Below are 18,240 nucleotides of genomic sequence, written 5' to 3'. Positions count from 1 at the left end.
TGAACAAAAATATAAATTTATTACGATATTTTTCCAAACTCAATAGTTTTAATTGAACATGTTTTGGTTCACATTTTGTTTCTTAGACTTTCTGAGATGTGTTCAGTGATATGACGACAGAGATAACAGATTACATGTACCGGCCTTATGTAATCAGAGTACATATTATGAGTAACTGTATTCAGTTACAGTTACTGTTTCAGTGAGTGGGAATTGGATTACAGTTACTTTGTTGAAATAAATGGATTACACAGAGGGATTTTCCTGTTTTCACATTTTGGGCTAAACCAGGACTAAACTAGGACTAAACCAGGTCTAAATCCAGGACTAAACCAGGACTAAACCAGGTCTAAAAGCAGGACTAAACCAGAACTAAAACCAGGACTAAACCAGGACTAAACCAGGTCTGAACCAGGACTAAACCAGGACTAAAACCAGGTCTAAACCAGGTCTAAACCAGGTCTAAACCAGGTCTAAACCAGGACTAAACCAGGACTAAGACAGGTCTAAAAGCAGGACTAAACTTGGACTAAACCAGGACTAAAATCAGGACTAAAACCAGGACTAAAACCAGGACTAAACCAGGTCTAAACCAGGACTAAAACCAGAGTTAAACCAGGACTAATTTAGGACTAAAACCAGGACTAAAATCAGGACTAAAACCAGGTCTAAACCAGGTCTAAACCAGGTCTAAACCAGGACTAAACCAGGTCTAAACCAGGACTAAACCAGGACTAAACCCAGGTCTAAACCAGGTCTAAACCAGAACTAAAACCAAACTTGAGCTCAGACAATTTGAAGAGAACAAACAAGAATTTTCAGGATGTGGTTGGTACTTTCATGTGGTTTTAAAAAACATGACAGTATCGAGTAATCCAAAGTATTCAGATTACATTACTCACTTTAAGTAATTTAATGGATTACGTTACAAACTACATTTTGTGGTATGTAATCTGTAATCTGTAGGGGATTACATTTTAAAAGTCACCTTCCCAACACTGGTTACAACAGAGTGACGTCATTACTGGAGTCAGGAGCCTGAAACTGGGGAAGCGACAGGACAGGGCCGCACCTGAACATGTCGACGTGAGCAGGCGCCACGAAACAAACTCTGAAAAACTTCCCAAAAAGAAACTTACTCAGCTTCATCTTCAGTTAAACTTGTCTTATAATGAGTCGCCGAGGAAAAAGAGCGAATATCAGCACAAGTGTAAGACTCAGTGAGGACATCAGGTACAGGTCGACTCCTTTAACCCTTGTATTATGTTACGGCTCAATTTGATCCATTTCAGTTTTTGTTTTGATCAAAGTACTGTTTATCCATTTTTTATTTCCTACAATTTTGTGACTTTTTCTCATCTTGGGTCATGAACTCGAGTGTGAAATCTGGACTCTTTGATGTGCAGTACAATGTGTGTGCAGAGTTTTATACAAAGATGATGTGGGTCATTTTGGAGTGAACAGGTCAAAAGGAGAAGCAACTACAAGTCTGTGGAATGAAGAAAATGGAAGGACAATCTATCGAGCTGCAGTGTCTCTGGAGACATTCCACATGACGTCTCGTCTGATCCGATTTGACACCAGAGCTGATGTGTCGATGTGAAAGAGACAAATGAGCTGCGATCAGAGATGTATGGGATAAATGGGTGAACATTGTTGAACATTGAAAATGGAGCAAGTCGAATGACAAAAAAAAAAAAAAAGGGTGAAGAGGGAACACTTTCAATTGTTCTTAAATAGTTCTGTTGAAAATAAAAAGTTATTGTTTGTCTCTTTTCTAAATGTTCATATAATCTAAAATAAAGATGTTATTGGTTTAACCTGTTTGTTTTTTTTACTGTTTTGCAAAACGACCCGCAACATAATCAATGTAATTTTTTACCAACATAATACAAGGGTTAATAGATCCATGATCAACTCTTACATCTCGCTCCTCCAGGGCCACAGACAGAGGAGACTGTGAGGTGCCTGAAAGAAAATCCTCTTTCAGTCAAAATGTGTTTTCATATAAGGGCAGTGTTGTGTGGAACAGTCGACCGCCCACAGTTAGTCTACGTCCAGACTGCAGGGCTTAACGCTCAATTCCGATTTTTTTGTGAAATCCGATGTTTTTTCGAGGTCGTTCACATTTCCAGTTAAATGTGACTTGTATGTGACTCCAGTGTGAACATTAAACGGCCCAAAAGTGTCCCACATGTGACACTGGAGACACGACGACGTCAACCGCAGCGAGCGTCTCTGTGTTTACGGAAGTTGTCCAAACATGGACGCAGCATCGAGCACCTGGAGATTTTAAAGTTCCTCTCGTACCGGAGCCAGAACATGAACAACTTGTTTTAAGGAGGAGATTGAGAAGGAGAAGGACGAGGTTTTTGGTCGTGGTGTTTTGTGGTTCAGTCCGTTGAAAGGAACGTGTGGATGTGGAGACGGAGCCAAGAGTGGTGAGTGGTGATGTGCTTCACTTCAGTGACACGAGTTCATTAACAATTTTCACCTACTTCAGTGCAGAATAGTGACGTTTGTGTCTTGTTGATAACGTGTAGGTGGATGAATGCACTTTGACCGTTCAGACTTGAAGTCACATGTCAAAAGATCAGATATGTATCAGTTTCAGGAGCACATATCCAAGTGTCCTGGGTCACATTTGAAAAAATTGGATCTGTGTGGTTCAGACTGACATTAAAAGATCAGATACAGGAACATAGCGGATTTGGGTCACTTCAGGCTGCAGTCTGAACGCAGCCATAGAGACTCCCCCAGCTTCACTTTTAAAGGCCATTTATAGTTTACAATGTGCAATGTTCAATATGCAATATACTATTTATTACTTAAGTATTTTAATATTTTACTTATGGGCTATATGCAATATACAGTGTTGGGGAGTAACAGATTACATGTACCAGAGTTAAGTAATCAGAGTATAAATTATGAGTAACTGTATTCAGTTACAGTTACTGTTTCAGTGAGTGGTAATTGGATTACAGTTACTAGGTTGAAATAAATGGATTACACAGAGGGATTTTCCTGTTTTCACATTTTGGGCTAAACCAGGAGTAAAACCAGAACTAAACCAGGACTAAACCAGGACTAAACTAGAGCTAAACTAGGACTAAAACCAGAACTAAACCAGGACTAAGACAGGATTAAACCAGGACTAAACTAGGACTAAACCAGGACTAAACTAGAACTAAACTAGGACTAAACCAGAACTAATACCAGGACTAAACCCGGACTAAACTAGGACTAAACCAGAACTAATACCAGGACTAAACCCGGACTAAACTAGGACTAAACCAGAACTAATACCAGGACTAAGACAGGATTAAACCAGGACTAAACTAGAACTAAAACCAGGACTAAACTAGATCTAAACTAATACAATATGACACTAACAGTCTAACTGGACATAATTGTGATTTCATATAAAAATAATTTCTCTATCAATAATATTTTTTATGTGGTCAAGTATTAGTAATTTTCAGCATGTGGTTGTTACATTCATGTAGTTTAAAAAACATGACAATATATATATTTTTAATTTATTTATTAATTGACAAAACAAGTGAAAAAACATGACAATATCAAGTAATCCAAAGTATTCAGATTACATTACTCACTTTAAGTAATTTAATGGATTATGTTACAAACTACATTCTGGGGTTTGTAATCTGTAATCTGTAGGGGATTACATTTTAAAAGTAAACTTCCCAACACTGGCAGTATATTAAAGAATTTGACCTTTAAGGGCACGTGCAATACATTGTAGAACAGCACTTTATAACACGGGTTATTTAGCAATCTCATTTTACACTTTTTTGGGGTTTTTTTTAGGGTTGTGCAAACTCTAATCGCAGATACAAGCGCTCGAAATGAGTTTCCTCCGCAGGGTGTCTGGGCGTCTCCCTTAGAGATCGGGTGAGGAGCTCAGTCACATGGGAGGAGCTCAGAGTAGAGCCGCTGCTCCTCCACGTCGAGAGGAGCCAGTTGAGGCTCGGGCATCTGTTCCGGATGCCTCCTGGACGTCTCCTTCAGGAGGTGTTCTGGGCATGTCCCACCGGGAGGAGGGCCCGGGGAAGACCCAGGACACACTGGAGGGACTATGTCTCTGGGCTGACCTGGGAACACCTCGGGGTCCCCCTGGAAGAGCTGGAGGAAATGTCTGGGGTGAAGGAAGTCTGGGAGTCCCTGCTTAGACTGCTGTCCCCGTGACCCGGCCCCGGATAAGAGGAAGAAAATGGATGGATGGATGGGTTGTGCAAAGTATTGTGTGCAATACTTACACACTGGCACCTTAACTAAACAGGGCAGCGTGCAATTTTGATCAAATAATTGAACATCCTTTAGTTGACCCGTGTCTGTGATCTTGAACAGCTCTTTATGTCTTTTTGTGTTATTGTTATTGTCTGTCTGGGTGTATTGTTTTTACTGTGTGTATTTGTTTTATGATTACATCATCCTGTCCAGGGACAGCAGACGGAAATTTGCCTTGGGCTAAAATCTGATAAAATATTTACATATCACGTACATGTTCATTAATGTGTTTTGTCCCTATTTCAAATAAATAAATAAATAAAATAAAATAAAAGTGCACCTCCCAAACGGAGCCCTACTCGTGCGCTGTGAGACCCCGACTCTACTGACAATATTCCATGGAAAAATGTACGGACACGACCTCACAAATATCTCATCACCAACAAGCAAAGAGAAATCTGAAACAAACTTCTACATCACTGTTATTCACTAAACAATCATCTTAGAAGAACAACGGACACAAACTGAAAAATGCCCAGACAAAGAATTCATAAAACATAAACACAACTTCTGATCCCATTTGACCCTTTCTTATAAAGATGTGTTGTTTGGTTTTTATAGTTTGCATCATATGAAAAGTAAACAATATTATATCATTAATCTTTAAATCAATAAATTTAGATCAGCTGGTTTCATGGGGGGGACAGTTTCAAATCAGACACCAGCAAATGTGATTATAATTGTGTTGAATAAAACAGGGGCCAGTTGTTCGTTTGTTTGTTTTCTGAGTCTTTGTAAATGGAAAGAAACATGTTAAAAATGACAAAACACTTTCCTGCTCGTCTCTGTGGAAACGACTGGAATATTTCATAGAGCGACCAGAATTTCAAAATTAAAAACCGGGACACTCCCGGTTTGAGGAGACTGGTAATAATTGGAGCTGTGTAATAAATAGAGTGTGCAATAATGGGAACTGTGCAATAATGGGAACTGTGCAATATGTGGAGTGTGCAATAATGGGGAATGTGTAATGATTGGTACTGTGCAATGATGGGAAATGTGCAATAATTGGAACTGTGCAATAATGGAAACTGTGCAATGAGTGAGTGTGCAATAATGGGAACTGTGTAAGGAGTGGAGTGTGCAATAATAGGGACTGTGTAAGGAGTGGAGTGTGCAATAATGGGGACTGTGCAATAATAGGAGCAATGTAATGAGTGGAGTGTGCAATAATGGGAACTGTGTAAGGAGTGGAGTGTGCAATAATGGGAACTGTGTAAGGAGTGGAGTGTGCAATAATGGGAACTGTGCAATAATTGGAAATGTGTAATAATTGGAACTGTGCAATAATGGAAACTGTGCGATAATGAGTGGAGTGTGCAATAATGGGAACCGTGCAATAATTGGAGCTGTGTAACGAGTGGAGTGTGCAATAATGGGAACTGTGCAATAATGGGAGCTGTGCAATAATGGGAGCTGTGCAATAATGGGAACTGTGTCATGAGTGGAGTGCGACCTGTCTTACCAGCTAGTAAAATCTCGCTGCTGTTGAGAAAATAATCCCTCAACATGCGAAGACTGATGCAATGCAAGTTTAGTTTTATTTCAAACACAGACATTTACATGGACAGTCTGGTGTAATAATAGATTTTCTTCGGGTGTTTTGTGGAGTGGGTAAGACTGTTTTTAGCGTCAGGATAAACTATGACCATTGACATGCACTAGTCTAGCACCAGCGACCTCTGCAAATACAAGGACTGGATGGAATTTTTTTTTTTAAAGTGTCTCCGCACGTCTCCAACACTCTGGCTCATGAGGAAATGAGGCCCTACGTCCAAAATTCCGGACTGTCCCTTTCACTTGAAAACACAAACACAACTCCAGGTCTGTTTGTGATGAGGAAACAACATTAGAACATTAGATCAGAAAATTGCGTGATATGGGCCTTTTACGTGTATTTGAGCAAAGTTTGTCTTCCTCGAGTACAAATATGTGGTATAAGCAACTCTTGAGGTCAAAATAAGTCTGCTGTGTGCTGTCTGCATCTAATTAAAAAGCATTTTTTTGTCCTAGAACATTGGGATGTGCGTTGTTGTTTACCTTGCTTCACCATGTCTGCAAAACCCTCGCTCAGAAAAGCTCTTTTAAACTCATCGTGGTGAATGTTTACGATCCTCTGAATGCAGAAGGTAAGTGAGAAAGAACTTTGGACCACTGCAAAACATTTAAAATTAACTACTTTTGTTTTTTATGAGTTTATGATAACAAAATAATATTAAATTTAAAAATGACATAGGCTATTCTGCTTTTTCTGGTATTTTTACTTTTCTGGTTGAGGTTCCGTCAAATATTTCCCCCATGAAGATGTTACTGCTTTGTCTGGAATGTTTCACAGTGTGGCTTTAAAGCTTTCTGTCTTCACGGAGACCAAACCGGACCAAGTTACAGGTCAGATCTGTGGAGAGGCGACACCGCTCACAGTCAGAATGTTGTTTTTCTAGGTATTTTTGAGCGATAAAACCAGCTGTAATTGAATAAATGTAAAGTCGAGCTGGTTAATGTCGCACTGTGGGACATTTCAGGCAGAAGTAATTGAAAAATACATTCACAATTATGAAATTCAGAGTACAGTTACTTTCCAAAAATTAAGGGAAAACATGGCGGGACTTCATCATAATGTCAGTGATAAAAACAGTGATAAATAAATACAAACAGACAATAATATAAAACTGCTTTAAGTATAAGTGTAAGTTTAAGCAGAATAATAATATAAGTATAATAATGGCACAAGTCTTCATAGTCTCTTTACAAACACGTGTTAATGGAGTTATTCAGTTTTCTATCACTACATTTTCAAAACAGTCTGACCATCTCAAAGTCAAAATTTACCTTTTTACAACCGTGATACAATTACAGAAAAATATAACATTGAAATAAATTATTAAATTGTGAGGCCAAAATCTTGAACTGAAACGAATTTATATTAAATTACGTCAAAAATCTCGTCTTGTGAATCTGATCTCGCGCCTCCTCCTCCTGAGAACTGAGTCTCCTCCCATCCTCACTGTAATAATGAAAATAATCTTAATAATCTTAATAATAATATAAATCTCCTGTTCGGCCTGTGACAGGATGTGTCTGCATCACTGTGCACTTTTGTCCGTGATGAAGCTCTGAACAATGGACTCAGATTTAACCTTTACTGTGACGAATAAGAAAAAACACCAGAGTCTGTCTGTGCACAAAGACGCAGAGCGCAGCTCTCACTCTGACCTTCAAACACAAAGCACCTGAGCAGCGGCTCCAGCAGCGGCTCCAGCAGCGGCTCCAGCAGCGGCTCCAGCAGGCCCCCCGCCCCGCTCAGACCGAGCACCGCGCTCCTCCGCGGGCCTGAGCACTCACTGAGCCCCGGTCCTGCTCTGGTCCTGGGGTTCTCCACACCGCTGTGTGTGTGTGTGTGTGTGTGTGTGTGTGTGTGTGTGTGTGTGTGTGTGTGTGTGTGTGTGTGTGTGTGTGGGGCAGTAGGGGGTGTGGGGGGTGTACAGTGTAGCAGATGATGGGCTGAGCCCGTGGTGCGTTCAGGGCCCTCTGTAAACCTCTGTAAACCTCTGTAAACGTCTGAAGCCCTCTGTAGCGCGCGCGCACACACGGTGGGTGAGCGCGTGAGGGGGACGTGATAATCTCTTGTTTGGTTTCACGCGCGAGCTCTGACATTATTGGCCGTCGTCACCTCGAGCCTAAACGTGTCGCGAGCTCTGATTGGACACTTAGGCCCGGGTCTGCGTGTGCGCGTGCGTGTGTGTGATGAGCTGTGAGCTCGCGCCGACCGCAGCCACTCACCATGACGCGGTGCGCAGCGTGCTGCACGCGCCCCGCAGGACCCGTGGACATGTTTTAGACTCGGACCCGCCTCGGACCGTGGACCAGTACCAGGACCGTGGACCCGCTCCGGACCAGGACCGGACTGAGAGGCGGGACATGGAGGAGCGGCGCGGCAGCGCCTCGGACAGCGGCGAGGACAGCGCGTCGCCGCCGCACCGCGTCACCAACTTCTTCATTGATGATATTCTGAGGCCGGACTTCGGCCGGAAGGACGCCGCGCGGCCGCACGGCTCGGGCCGCGTGACCCTGCGCCTGCACGCGCCCGGGACTCCGTGCCGGGACTCGAGCTCGAGCTGCAGCAGTGACTCTTCCCCCGCGTGCCCCCGGAAGAACGGGGAGCGCGTGGAGCCGGGGCCCGCGGTCGCGAGCGCACCGGGAGGAAAAGGCGAGGAGCGCACGAGCGCCGCGCAACAGGACTGTCCGGGCTCCGCGCGCACCCCGGGGCCCAGCCCCGAGAGCCAGCCAATGCTGTGGCCCGCGTGGGTCTACTGCACGCGCTACTCGGACCGGCCCTCATCTGGTAAGAGGCGCACGAGCCCCTGCACCGCACGAGCTGCAGGACGCACACACGGCACGAGACACGGGGCACGAGCACGAGGCTTTCACTCTTTTATTCTTTTTAAGACGCTTTGTTATTTTAATATCGTCATGAAAATTTGTTTTAGTGCGCAGTGAAAGAAAAAAAAAAACACTGTAAACTGGAAAAAGGGAAAATACATTTATAAACTGTAATTTAAAATAATAAAATAATAATCCTCGGAGTGTAAATCACGTGCGTAAATTGACAGAAAATATTATTGTACTGGATTTAATTTATCTCGAGTGAAAGTCTCTTTATTCCTCAGTGAGTTCTGCTGTTTTCTTCTTCTCTCTGAGACACTTTCTCCGTGTCTCGGCCTGTTTCTTTTTGCTGCTGTAAAACCAAAAGCCGCGTGCGCGTGTACGTGCGCCGAGCGTGACCCGAAACACGAGCCTCACACAGACTCTGCTGAACACACCGACTCTGCAACACCTTTTTAAATACATTTACATTTAAAACAAATTATATCTGTGCGCTAAATTAATTTTCACTTAACGTCGCTACGTCAGAAACCTTTTGGAACCCAATGACGTCCTTGTGTAAAACACTTTGGAACTGTAGTTTAATTGGTAAAATAAATAAAAGGTGGAAAAAAAAGGCCAATAATAATAATAATAATAATAATAATAATAATAATAATAATAATAATAATAATATGTTTATTATTCTGAATATTATCAAGGCGATTTATTTTGGTTTTGTGCCAGGATTTGAAAGAATAAAACTAGAATTATAATTTTTTTTATATTTATTTTAAAATGTATTTTAATTTTGAATCATTTTTTGTTTCTATTTTTCTTTTATTTTTATTTTTATTTATTTTTTTTTTTTTTTAAAGATCAAATTTTTATCACGTGTAGGAATATTTTTACGTTTAGATTTTTACGCTGTCACGTTTCTAAACATTTCTGTGCGTTACATTTTCAAAATAAACAGCTTTATCGAAGTGAAATTAGGATTTTTTTTTTTTTTTTTTTTTTTTTTTTTTTTTGAAGTGTTCAGCGTTTGGGGAGGATTTGTCTAAATATTTCCAGCTGCAGTTTGTTATGACATAATTACAAATCGTCGTCCTTGTTCAGTTTGGAGCGTTACGCAACGACGTTTACGCGATTTCCCTGCTTAAATCCGGCTCCGTGTTGTTGAGCTGATTTGTTTTTTGATCACGGCTGAGTGCGGAGCGGTTGTGTACGGTTACGGTGACCGGGATGCGTAAAGGAGCGTGAGGGAAGCTTAGAGTCTTACCGGGTGTTCAACCGGAACGACATGACGCCTTTCACGTCTGCCCATTGTTCTTTCTCTGCACGTTTAACGACGAAATCACCCGACAGAAATCGCACGTCTGGTCACGTTTTTGCGCGTATTTTCATTCCGATTACGCTTTGAAATTACGCAGATGTTTATTTAGAACTGCACCATCGACTTTTAATCGAAATTCAGCACGTTAATGTCCAGAGAAGTTCGAGACTTTTGCGTAAAATTGTCTTGTTTAGCCAATTATTCCTGAAAAACATTTTGAATTTGCGTTCCAAAACACTGAACTGATTAGAAACTGAAAATTTGTTTTATTTTTTTCACTAATCGCCCAGATCCGTATTCACACCTTCTTTTATCAGCAAATAATCACAATTAATTACGTAGACAGAGGCTTTAAGTGTCTTGTTTTTACGCATTTCTTCAATCCAACGCGTATTTATCCAATTTTCACTCGACTTTTTCATATTTAGCGCGTTTAAAAGCATTTTTTCCTATCAGTCTTTACGTATTTAAGCTCGTTTTGTTCCTTTGTCATGCTCAATGTCGTAGCCACGGGCATGTGCACACACGCTGTTTTCTTGCTGAATAATGGCCAAGTATAAACACGATTCTATTTATACTTTTAGTTCTTTGGCTACTTTATATTTACATCGCCTTTGTTGGTGTTTTGTTTCGTTTTTTCGCCACATTTTTAACATTTCATCACTTTTTTGTTTGGACTGTTACATTGTTGGTGTAGTGAACAAAAACATAAGCATTTTTTCCCCAATAAAGGCCTAAAATCTACAATAAACAATAAAAATATAAGCAAAGAAAACCAGAATCCAAATCTGACGCACGGTCGTAACCTTGCGTCCAGCCTCTACCCAAACACGTTTTGCAATTTACGTTTTACTCAGAGTCTCCTGTCGTGAAAATGATTATATTCCGTTGTGTGTGAGGATTTTGCGGCTCTGAAAACGTACAAACAGCTAAACATTTGCGCAGCGGCTCGTGTAATAAACCCGGGACTGTATCGTGCGTAAATCTGGCGCCCGAGCTGATCCCGTAATCCACGTGTGACGCTGATCCGCTCCGCTCTGTAATGCGCATTCAAAGTTGTGCACATGAGCCTGTTGGGTGAGATTAGAGATTAGATAAATGTGTATAAAACCCGGGAAATACGCGAGAAATGCTGTGATTATAAAGAAAATGAACGATGATTTTTTTTAATTTTTTATTGTTTTTTGCTTTTGTTTGTTTGTTTAATAGAAAGGCTCTCAACAAAAACGGTAAACAACTGCAGTGATTTTAGGTTAACCCGTGATGTTAATTTGCTTTTGTAGCGTCACGAATAGTATATATGTCTCATAATATACTAAAATATTAATTATGATCAATACTTTTATTATAAATCGCCAAATATTACCATTTTTTTTTACGGATTTATGACTTCCGCTAGAGCAGAAACAGATCACCCACTATAATCTATTTAAACTGGGTTAAATTTGTGCAGGAAATATTAAAAACAGTTCATTTTAGTGTGTTGTCGTAAGAAAATAATAATACACACACATTCAGGGCCGTCGTTTGGAGCCAGAGCTGTGCGTAAAAGCGAAAAAACTAACAAAAACGGACAAACAAACCAAAAACGAACATTAAAGCAACTCTCTTCGACTTTTACAGGTTTAAAATATAAATAAATATAACACAAAATGAATTAAAATGTAAACAAAGCAATGTAGGCTGGTTTAGAGATAAAAACAAAGCGTCTATTCTACCGTGCGCATTTTACGCATTGTGCCAATTTGTGCCATGTGCCAATTTGGACATAACACATGCACCATTTATACAAGTCAGTCTTTAAAACGTGTCAAATGTTAATACATAGGTCTGGAATTAGAATAAATAATAAACCTAATAATTCCAATTCATTTTAATATTATTGGTTAGTCTTTTTGTTTTTTATTTCTACATTTTTTCGACGTAAAGCTCGACGAAACATGGCACCACATTGAGGAATTAACCACGTATCCAACCAAATCCAGATATTTTTTGTTTTGTTTCGCTATTTCAAACATATTTTTTATGTTATATTTCTTATAATTCATGTTTTGTTATGAAAAAGTGTTACTATAGTGCGTAAAAAGGTGATTTGTCTGGACGCAGTGACTTTGACTGCGTTGTTTGAGAACACTGCTTCTTTTAAAATACGCTTCTGTGCCTTTTTTTAAAATTTTATTTTAATATACAGGCCTATACATAAAATAATCTTTAATAGGTTAGTGTAGGTGTATGATTTTAGATGATTAAGGTTGTGGGTTTATTTCTCAGTTTGGTTTTGTTTGTTTGTTTGTCGTGCGTAATGTGCGTATTGTGCGTAATTTGTGTTTGGCCCGTGTCTTTCTTTTCTCTTTTCTGTTTCTGTTTTTGTCCATTATCATTTTTTTTTTTACCTTTTAGGAAACAGACTTTCGACTCTACAAATTACCAACCTAACCTGAGACTAATCCTAAACCAAAACAAATTTAAACGTACTCCATTCCAACAAACCTGTGTGTAACCTAGAAAACAGACGACCGCTGTTACGCATGGATGTCGTGCGTAATTGTTGTACTTTTATCCAGGTTAATTTTTAAACATTTAATTTCTTTGTTTGCATTTTAATTTACTTTCTTTCCACAGACTACAATGCACATTTGAAACACGATACTGGCAATAAAACTGTTTTCATTTTCTCCCTAAAGCTTAATCTTATACGTATTTATTTGTAAAAGAACAACACAACACGCGTAAACACACACGTTTCAAACTCTATGGATGAAAAAACGAACTGAAATAATAACACAGGGGCAATTAAAATACGTAGGCTTCCTGAATCCTAAATAATTAAGGTCTGCAGTCAATTTACAATAAAAGTGATTTGTTTTGTACCATTATAGGCTACGAGGTTTACGCGTAATCAGATTTTTGTTCAACATTTTCGAGGATTTTCCCATTTAAAAATACATTTTACTTACTTTTTTATTATTATTTTGAATTATTTATCGTTATGGCAGCTGTATCTTTTGTCAAATTTCTGAAACCAGTGACTAAGGTAGCTTTATTTTTTACATTACATGGTTACAATCTAAAAATTCACGTATTTTTGCATACTTTATTACAAATTTTACGTGTTTTTACTTCACCTGAAAACACATCTCCCCCAATTCAGAGCTAAAAGTGTGTGTTTTTGTTTGTAAAATGCTTAAATTCGTAAATGTAATCTGTTATAAAGCGCTACATGGGGTGCGGAGCTGGAACGGGTCACTCCGCGCCGTGCGTAAAAAGCTGCGTAAAATCGGCACTCGCCCCGTCTCCAAAAGGTCACAGGAAAATCCAATCTCTTCCCTCTTGGTATTTAACGGGGTTTCGGGTTCTAATCTGACACGTGCTGGAACCCCAAAGAGCTCCTTTAATTGTCTCCGGTGCTCTCCACGTGCACAATGTGATTTCGTTCAACGTGGATGCGCTCGAGAGCCCCGCGCGTAAATGACGTGCCCCCCTCCCCACCTCACTCCCGCCCCCGCGTGCCGTGCGCCCAGGTGGGAACAGAAATGACGTGCCAACTTTGTAATTATAAAATGTATGGTTTTTGGAAAAGGGGGGTGTTTCTAGTCACTCAGCGTTACGCGTTTTAACGTTAAAAAAAAAAAAAAAAAAAAAAAAAAAAAAAAAAGCCTTTTCAAGAAATAGGGCCCAAAGTTTTTTTGTTTTTTTTTTTAAATCGGATAAATTAACATAAAACTTGAAATAACCTAAAATTATCTGAAAAAAAAAAATAATAATAACTAATCATCTCAAAGGCCTATATTTCTACGAAGTAATCACTTACGTCACGTCACGTCACCTTACGGACATCTTACGCAATGATCGAAGAAATAGGGCCCAAAGTTAAAAAAAAAATAAAAAATAAAAAATCTGATAAATTAACATAAAACTTGAAATAACTTAAAATTATCTGGAAAAAAAAAAGTAACTAATCATCTCAAAGGCCTAAATTTCTACTGTCATGTTACGTCACCTTACGTCACGTACGGACACCTTACGTAACGATCGAAGACGCAAACCTTCAAAATTTGGGGTAATTCTAAAACAGATGGAAAAACTGGGAACTAAACAAAACAATGCGATACGATTTTGTTACGAAATTATTTACTAGTGTCTTACGTGTGTCACATTTAACATCGTCAACACGGTTTTAAAGGACTTTTTTTTTTTTTTTTTCATCACGTATTTGCATTAAAAAAATAATAAATCAATGAATTATTATTATTATTAGTAATATTATTAGTAATAATTATTATTAGTAATATTATTATTAGTAGACCTATATTTACTGACCTCATTGTGTAATTATTTAGGAATTTTTGGTAAACTGTGTGAACATATAAAACCAAGAATCCACACAAAAAAATTAATAAAAAAAATATATATATATATATTATATATATATTCACTATTTTTGAACTACAAAAAAAATATAAATAAAAAATTATTAAACCGAGTGTGAGGTTTAGGTGTACAGAAGAGACTGTTAAGTGGACATTTTGAGTCTGAGTTTGAGTTTTCCTGCGGTACCTAAAGGGACCGAACAAGATTTTATGAGACAATATTAACACAAAATTGAAAAAAAGGAAGAGGAAATTAATCTGTGTATCATTCATTCATTTGTTTTTAAAAGTAAAAGCAAAAATAAGAAAAAAAACTATTTTTTTTCTTAATTATTTGTCTCCAAAACCAAAATGGAAATTTAAAAAAACTGATAATTTTTTTCAGTTTTCAATTTTGTGTTTAAATGAAAAATGGAAACAACATGTAATGGACTGAACCAGGACTAAACCAGGACTGAACCAGGACTGAACCAGGACTGAACCAGGACTGAACCAGGACTGAACCAGGACTGAACCAGGAGTGTCGGGACGGGCCTGGAGGTTCGTCTGCATAGACTCTCTGGTGATCAGGACTGAGACTGCGACCAGGACCAGGACTGAGGCCAGCACTGAGACCAGCTTAGTCCTGTTTTAGTCCTGGTTTAGTTCTGTTTTAGTCCTGTTTTAGTTGTGTTTTAGTCCTGATTCAGTTCTGCTTTAGTCCTGGTTTAGTCCTGATTAAGTTCTGTTTTAGTCCTGTTTTAGTCTTGATTAAGTTCTGTTTTAGTCCTGTTTTAGTCTTGATTAAGTTCTGTTTTAGTCCTGGTTCAGTCCTGATTTAGTTCTGGTTTAGTCCTGATTCAGTCCTGTTTTAGTCCTGGTTTAGTCCTGTTTTAGTCCTAGTTTAGTCTTGGTTTAGTCCTGTTTTAGTCAGTGTTTAGTCCTGATTCAGTCCTGGTTTAGTCCTGGTTCAGTCCTGATTTAGTTCTGTTTTAGTCCTGGTTTAGTCCTGATTTAGTTCTGTTTTAGTCCTGGTTTAGTTCTGGTTTAGTCCTGATTTAGTCCTGATTTAATCCTGGTTTTGTCCTGGTTCAGTCCTGATTCAGTCCTGTTTTAGTCCTGATTTAGTCCTGGTTCAGTCCTGGTTTAGTCCTGATTCAGTCCTGGTTTAGTCCTGATTTAGTCCTGGTTCAGTCCTGGTTCAGTCCTGGTTTAGACCTGGTTCAGACCTGGTCTCTGTGCTCTGACTTCAGTTTTGTGAGCACAGAAAACTTCAGTTCACACATTTATGTAAAAGTGAAAGAAATAAACAGAGAAACACTGGACCTGCTGAGGACCGGAGATTCAGACCAGATGTTTATCCAGAACGACGATAAGATCCACAAACCCTAACCCATGTACAGAAATGTATATTGCAGATCTAAACGCAGATCGTGACAGGGTGACCCCAAAAAAAAAAAAAAAATAAAATAAATAAATAAAAAAATCGACCTGACTTAGTCTTTGAGAAAAAATGTTTTAAATTTCTCGTACACTCTGTTTTCTGATGTTCTAATGTCTTTTCCTCGTCACAAACAGACCTGGAGTTGTGTTTTGTTTCATTCACACATGTTTAAAACAGAAACCTGCAGATCCGTTTCTTCTTTCAAACTGAAAACACCTTGTGATGTCATGAGGTGAACTCCACACACCTTCACTAGAATCATCTGGGTGATTTCAGTCCTGGAATTAAAGATCAACACTAAACTAAAGAGTCTGTGTGTCATTCGTTCATTTGTTTTTTCAAAATAAAACCAAAAGTAAGCAAAATGAAAACACAGCTGTTTTCTTCATTATTTGTCTCCAAAACCAAAATGAAAAAACAGAAAATGATTCGGTTTTTTTAGTTTTTGTGTTTAAATGAAAAATGGAAAAAACAGATAACGGTTGTTTCCCGTTTACGTGACTTAAACTGTGATGCCGGACTGAACCAGGACTGAACCAGGACTGAACCAGGACTGAACCAGGACTGACCCAGGACTGAACCCAGGACTGACCAGGACTGACCCAGGACTGGACTGACCAGGACTGAACCAGGACTGACCAGGACTGAACCAGGACTGACTGAACCAGGACTGACCCAGGACTGAACCAGGACTGAACCAGGACTGAACCAGGACTGAACCAGGACTGAATCAGGTCCGGGACCAAGACCAAAACTGAGGCCGGGACTGAGATCAGGAGCAAAGCAGGACCAGACCAGGACTGAGACTGGGACTGAACCAGGACTGAATCAGGTCCGGGACCAGACCAAAACCAGACCGGGACTGAGACCAGGACCAGACCAGGACTGAGACCAGGATTGAGGCCGGGACCAGACCAGGACGAGACCTTGCTTGAGACCAGGACTGAGGCCGGGACTGAGACCTGGACCAAAGTGGGACCAGACCAGGACTGAGACTACGACTGAACCAGGACTGAACCAGGTCCGGGACCAAACCAAAACCAGACGGGGACAGAGACCAGGACTGAGTCCGGGACTAGGACCAAAACTGAGACCGGGACTGAGACCGGGACCAGACCAGGACTGAGGCCGGGACTGAGGCCAGGACCAGACCAGGACCAGACCTTGATTGAGACTGGGACTGAGGCCGGGACTGAGACTGGGAGCAAAGCGGGACCAGACCAGGACTGAAAACGGTTTAGTTCTGGTTTAGTCCTGTTTTAGTCCTGTTTTAATCCTGGTCCAGTCCTGGTCCAGTCCGGCATCACATTTTAAGTCACAGATATTGCATTATTCATTTAAACACAAAATCATAAACTGAAAATACAAATCATTACCTGTTTTTTCATTTTGGTTTTTAGAGTCAAAATAATTTTTTATTTTTTTTTTGGTTTTCTTATTTTTGGTTTTATATTGAAAAACGAATGAACGAATGACACAAAGATTCTAAAGGTAAAAGGAGCTGTTAACTTGAAAACTACAGCTGCACGACGTCACAGAGATGAAGAATCAAACATGTGAATGAACCAAAACACAACTCCAGGTTTTTTTTTGATGAGGAAACATTATTATAACACGTCTTAAAGCTCACGTGAATCCATTTTGTGTAATATAGAACCTTTAACAAACACTGTATCCACTGTCGTCCCGGTTCTGATGTTGCATATTCACATTCCCGCTTCTCTGTTCGCTCCCACTGCAGGCCCACGGACGCGCAAACTCAAGAAAACCAAGAGTGGCAAAGAGGACAAGCGGCCGCGCACCGCCTTCACCGCCGAGCAGCTCCAGAGACTCAAGAGCGAGTTCCAGCTCAACCGCTACATCACGGAGCAGCGCCGTCAGAGCCTGGCCCACGAGCTCAACCTCAACGAGTCCCAAATCAAGATCTGGTTCCAGAACAAACGCGCCAAGATCAAGAAGGCGTCCGGCTTCAAGAACGGCCTGGCGCTGCAGCTGATGGCGCAGGGGCTTTACAACCACTCCACCACCACCATACAGGACGATAAGGAGGACAGTGACTGAGGAGGAGGAGGACGGGCGGGGGTCGGGGGGCAAACGTGGACTGCAACAACTTGAATCTGTCCAGGTTATAATGACTTGAGTTACCAAAATGTTCGTTTGGTTTGAGTAAAGTTCACGCGTAAAATGATCTGCCAGTGGTACGAGTTGCCTGATCAGCCAGTTCGAAACCTGAACGGACGAAGGATGCAAAGATATCCATACCTCTCCCCGTATTTTCACGATATTTTCTGGAGGCCAACAAAACTGTGAATGTTTGTTTTCCTTTTAAAATGCCTTGAAACGTCTTTAGTTTTCTTTTAAAGCAAAGAATTATGGTTTAAAAGTCTTTCAAAACATGATTTCTACTTGCACTTTGCTCTGAAACAGCAAAGGATCAT

At 40.0% G+C, this 18,240-nt stretch overlaps 1 protein-coding gene across 1 annotated transcript; it reads left to right on the top strand.

Annotated features, from left to right (window-relative positions):
- The first annotated feature begins 8,055 nt into the window (after window positions 1–8,055).
- Window positions 8,056–17,863, top strand: LOC110175108 (homeobox protein engrailed-1a-like). The gene is made up of 2 exons (XM_055150868.1): window positions 8,056–8,653; window positions 17,544–17,863. Exons 1-2 carry the CDS (start codon window positions 8,056–8,058, stop codon window positions 17,861–17,863), a joined length of 918 nt encoding a protein of 305 aa, XP_055006843.1.
- Window positions 17,864–18,240: the final 377 nt, after the last annotated feature.

This window comes from Boleophthalmus pectinirostris, unplaced genomic scaffold (genome assembly GCF_026225935.1).
Source record: "Boleophthalmus pectinirostris isolate CB_2022bp ecotype Guang Dong unplaced genomic scaffold, ASM2622593v1 HiC_scaffold_1, whole genome shotgun sequence".
Lineage (NCBI taxonomy): Eukaryota > Metazoa > Chordata > Actinopteri > Gobiiformes > Gobiidae > Boleophthalmus > Boleophthalmus pectinirostris.
Note: the sequence above shows the minus strand (reverse complement) of the source record. Positions and strands in the feature narration are given on the sequence as shown.

Excerpts from the sequence above, each read along its gene's own strand:
- LOC110175108 (XM_055150868.1), top strand. The coding sequence starts at position 8,056 with ATGAGCTGTGAGCTCGCGCCGACCGCAGCCACTCACCATGACGCGGTG. Across the intron at positions 8,654-17,543 it reads CTCGGACCGGCCCTCATCTG|GCCCACGGACGCGCAAACTC; the intron begins GTAAGAGGCGCA and ends CTCCCACTGCAG.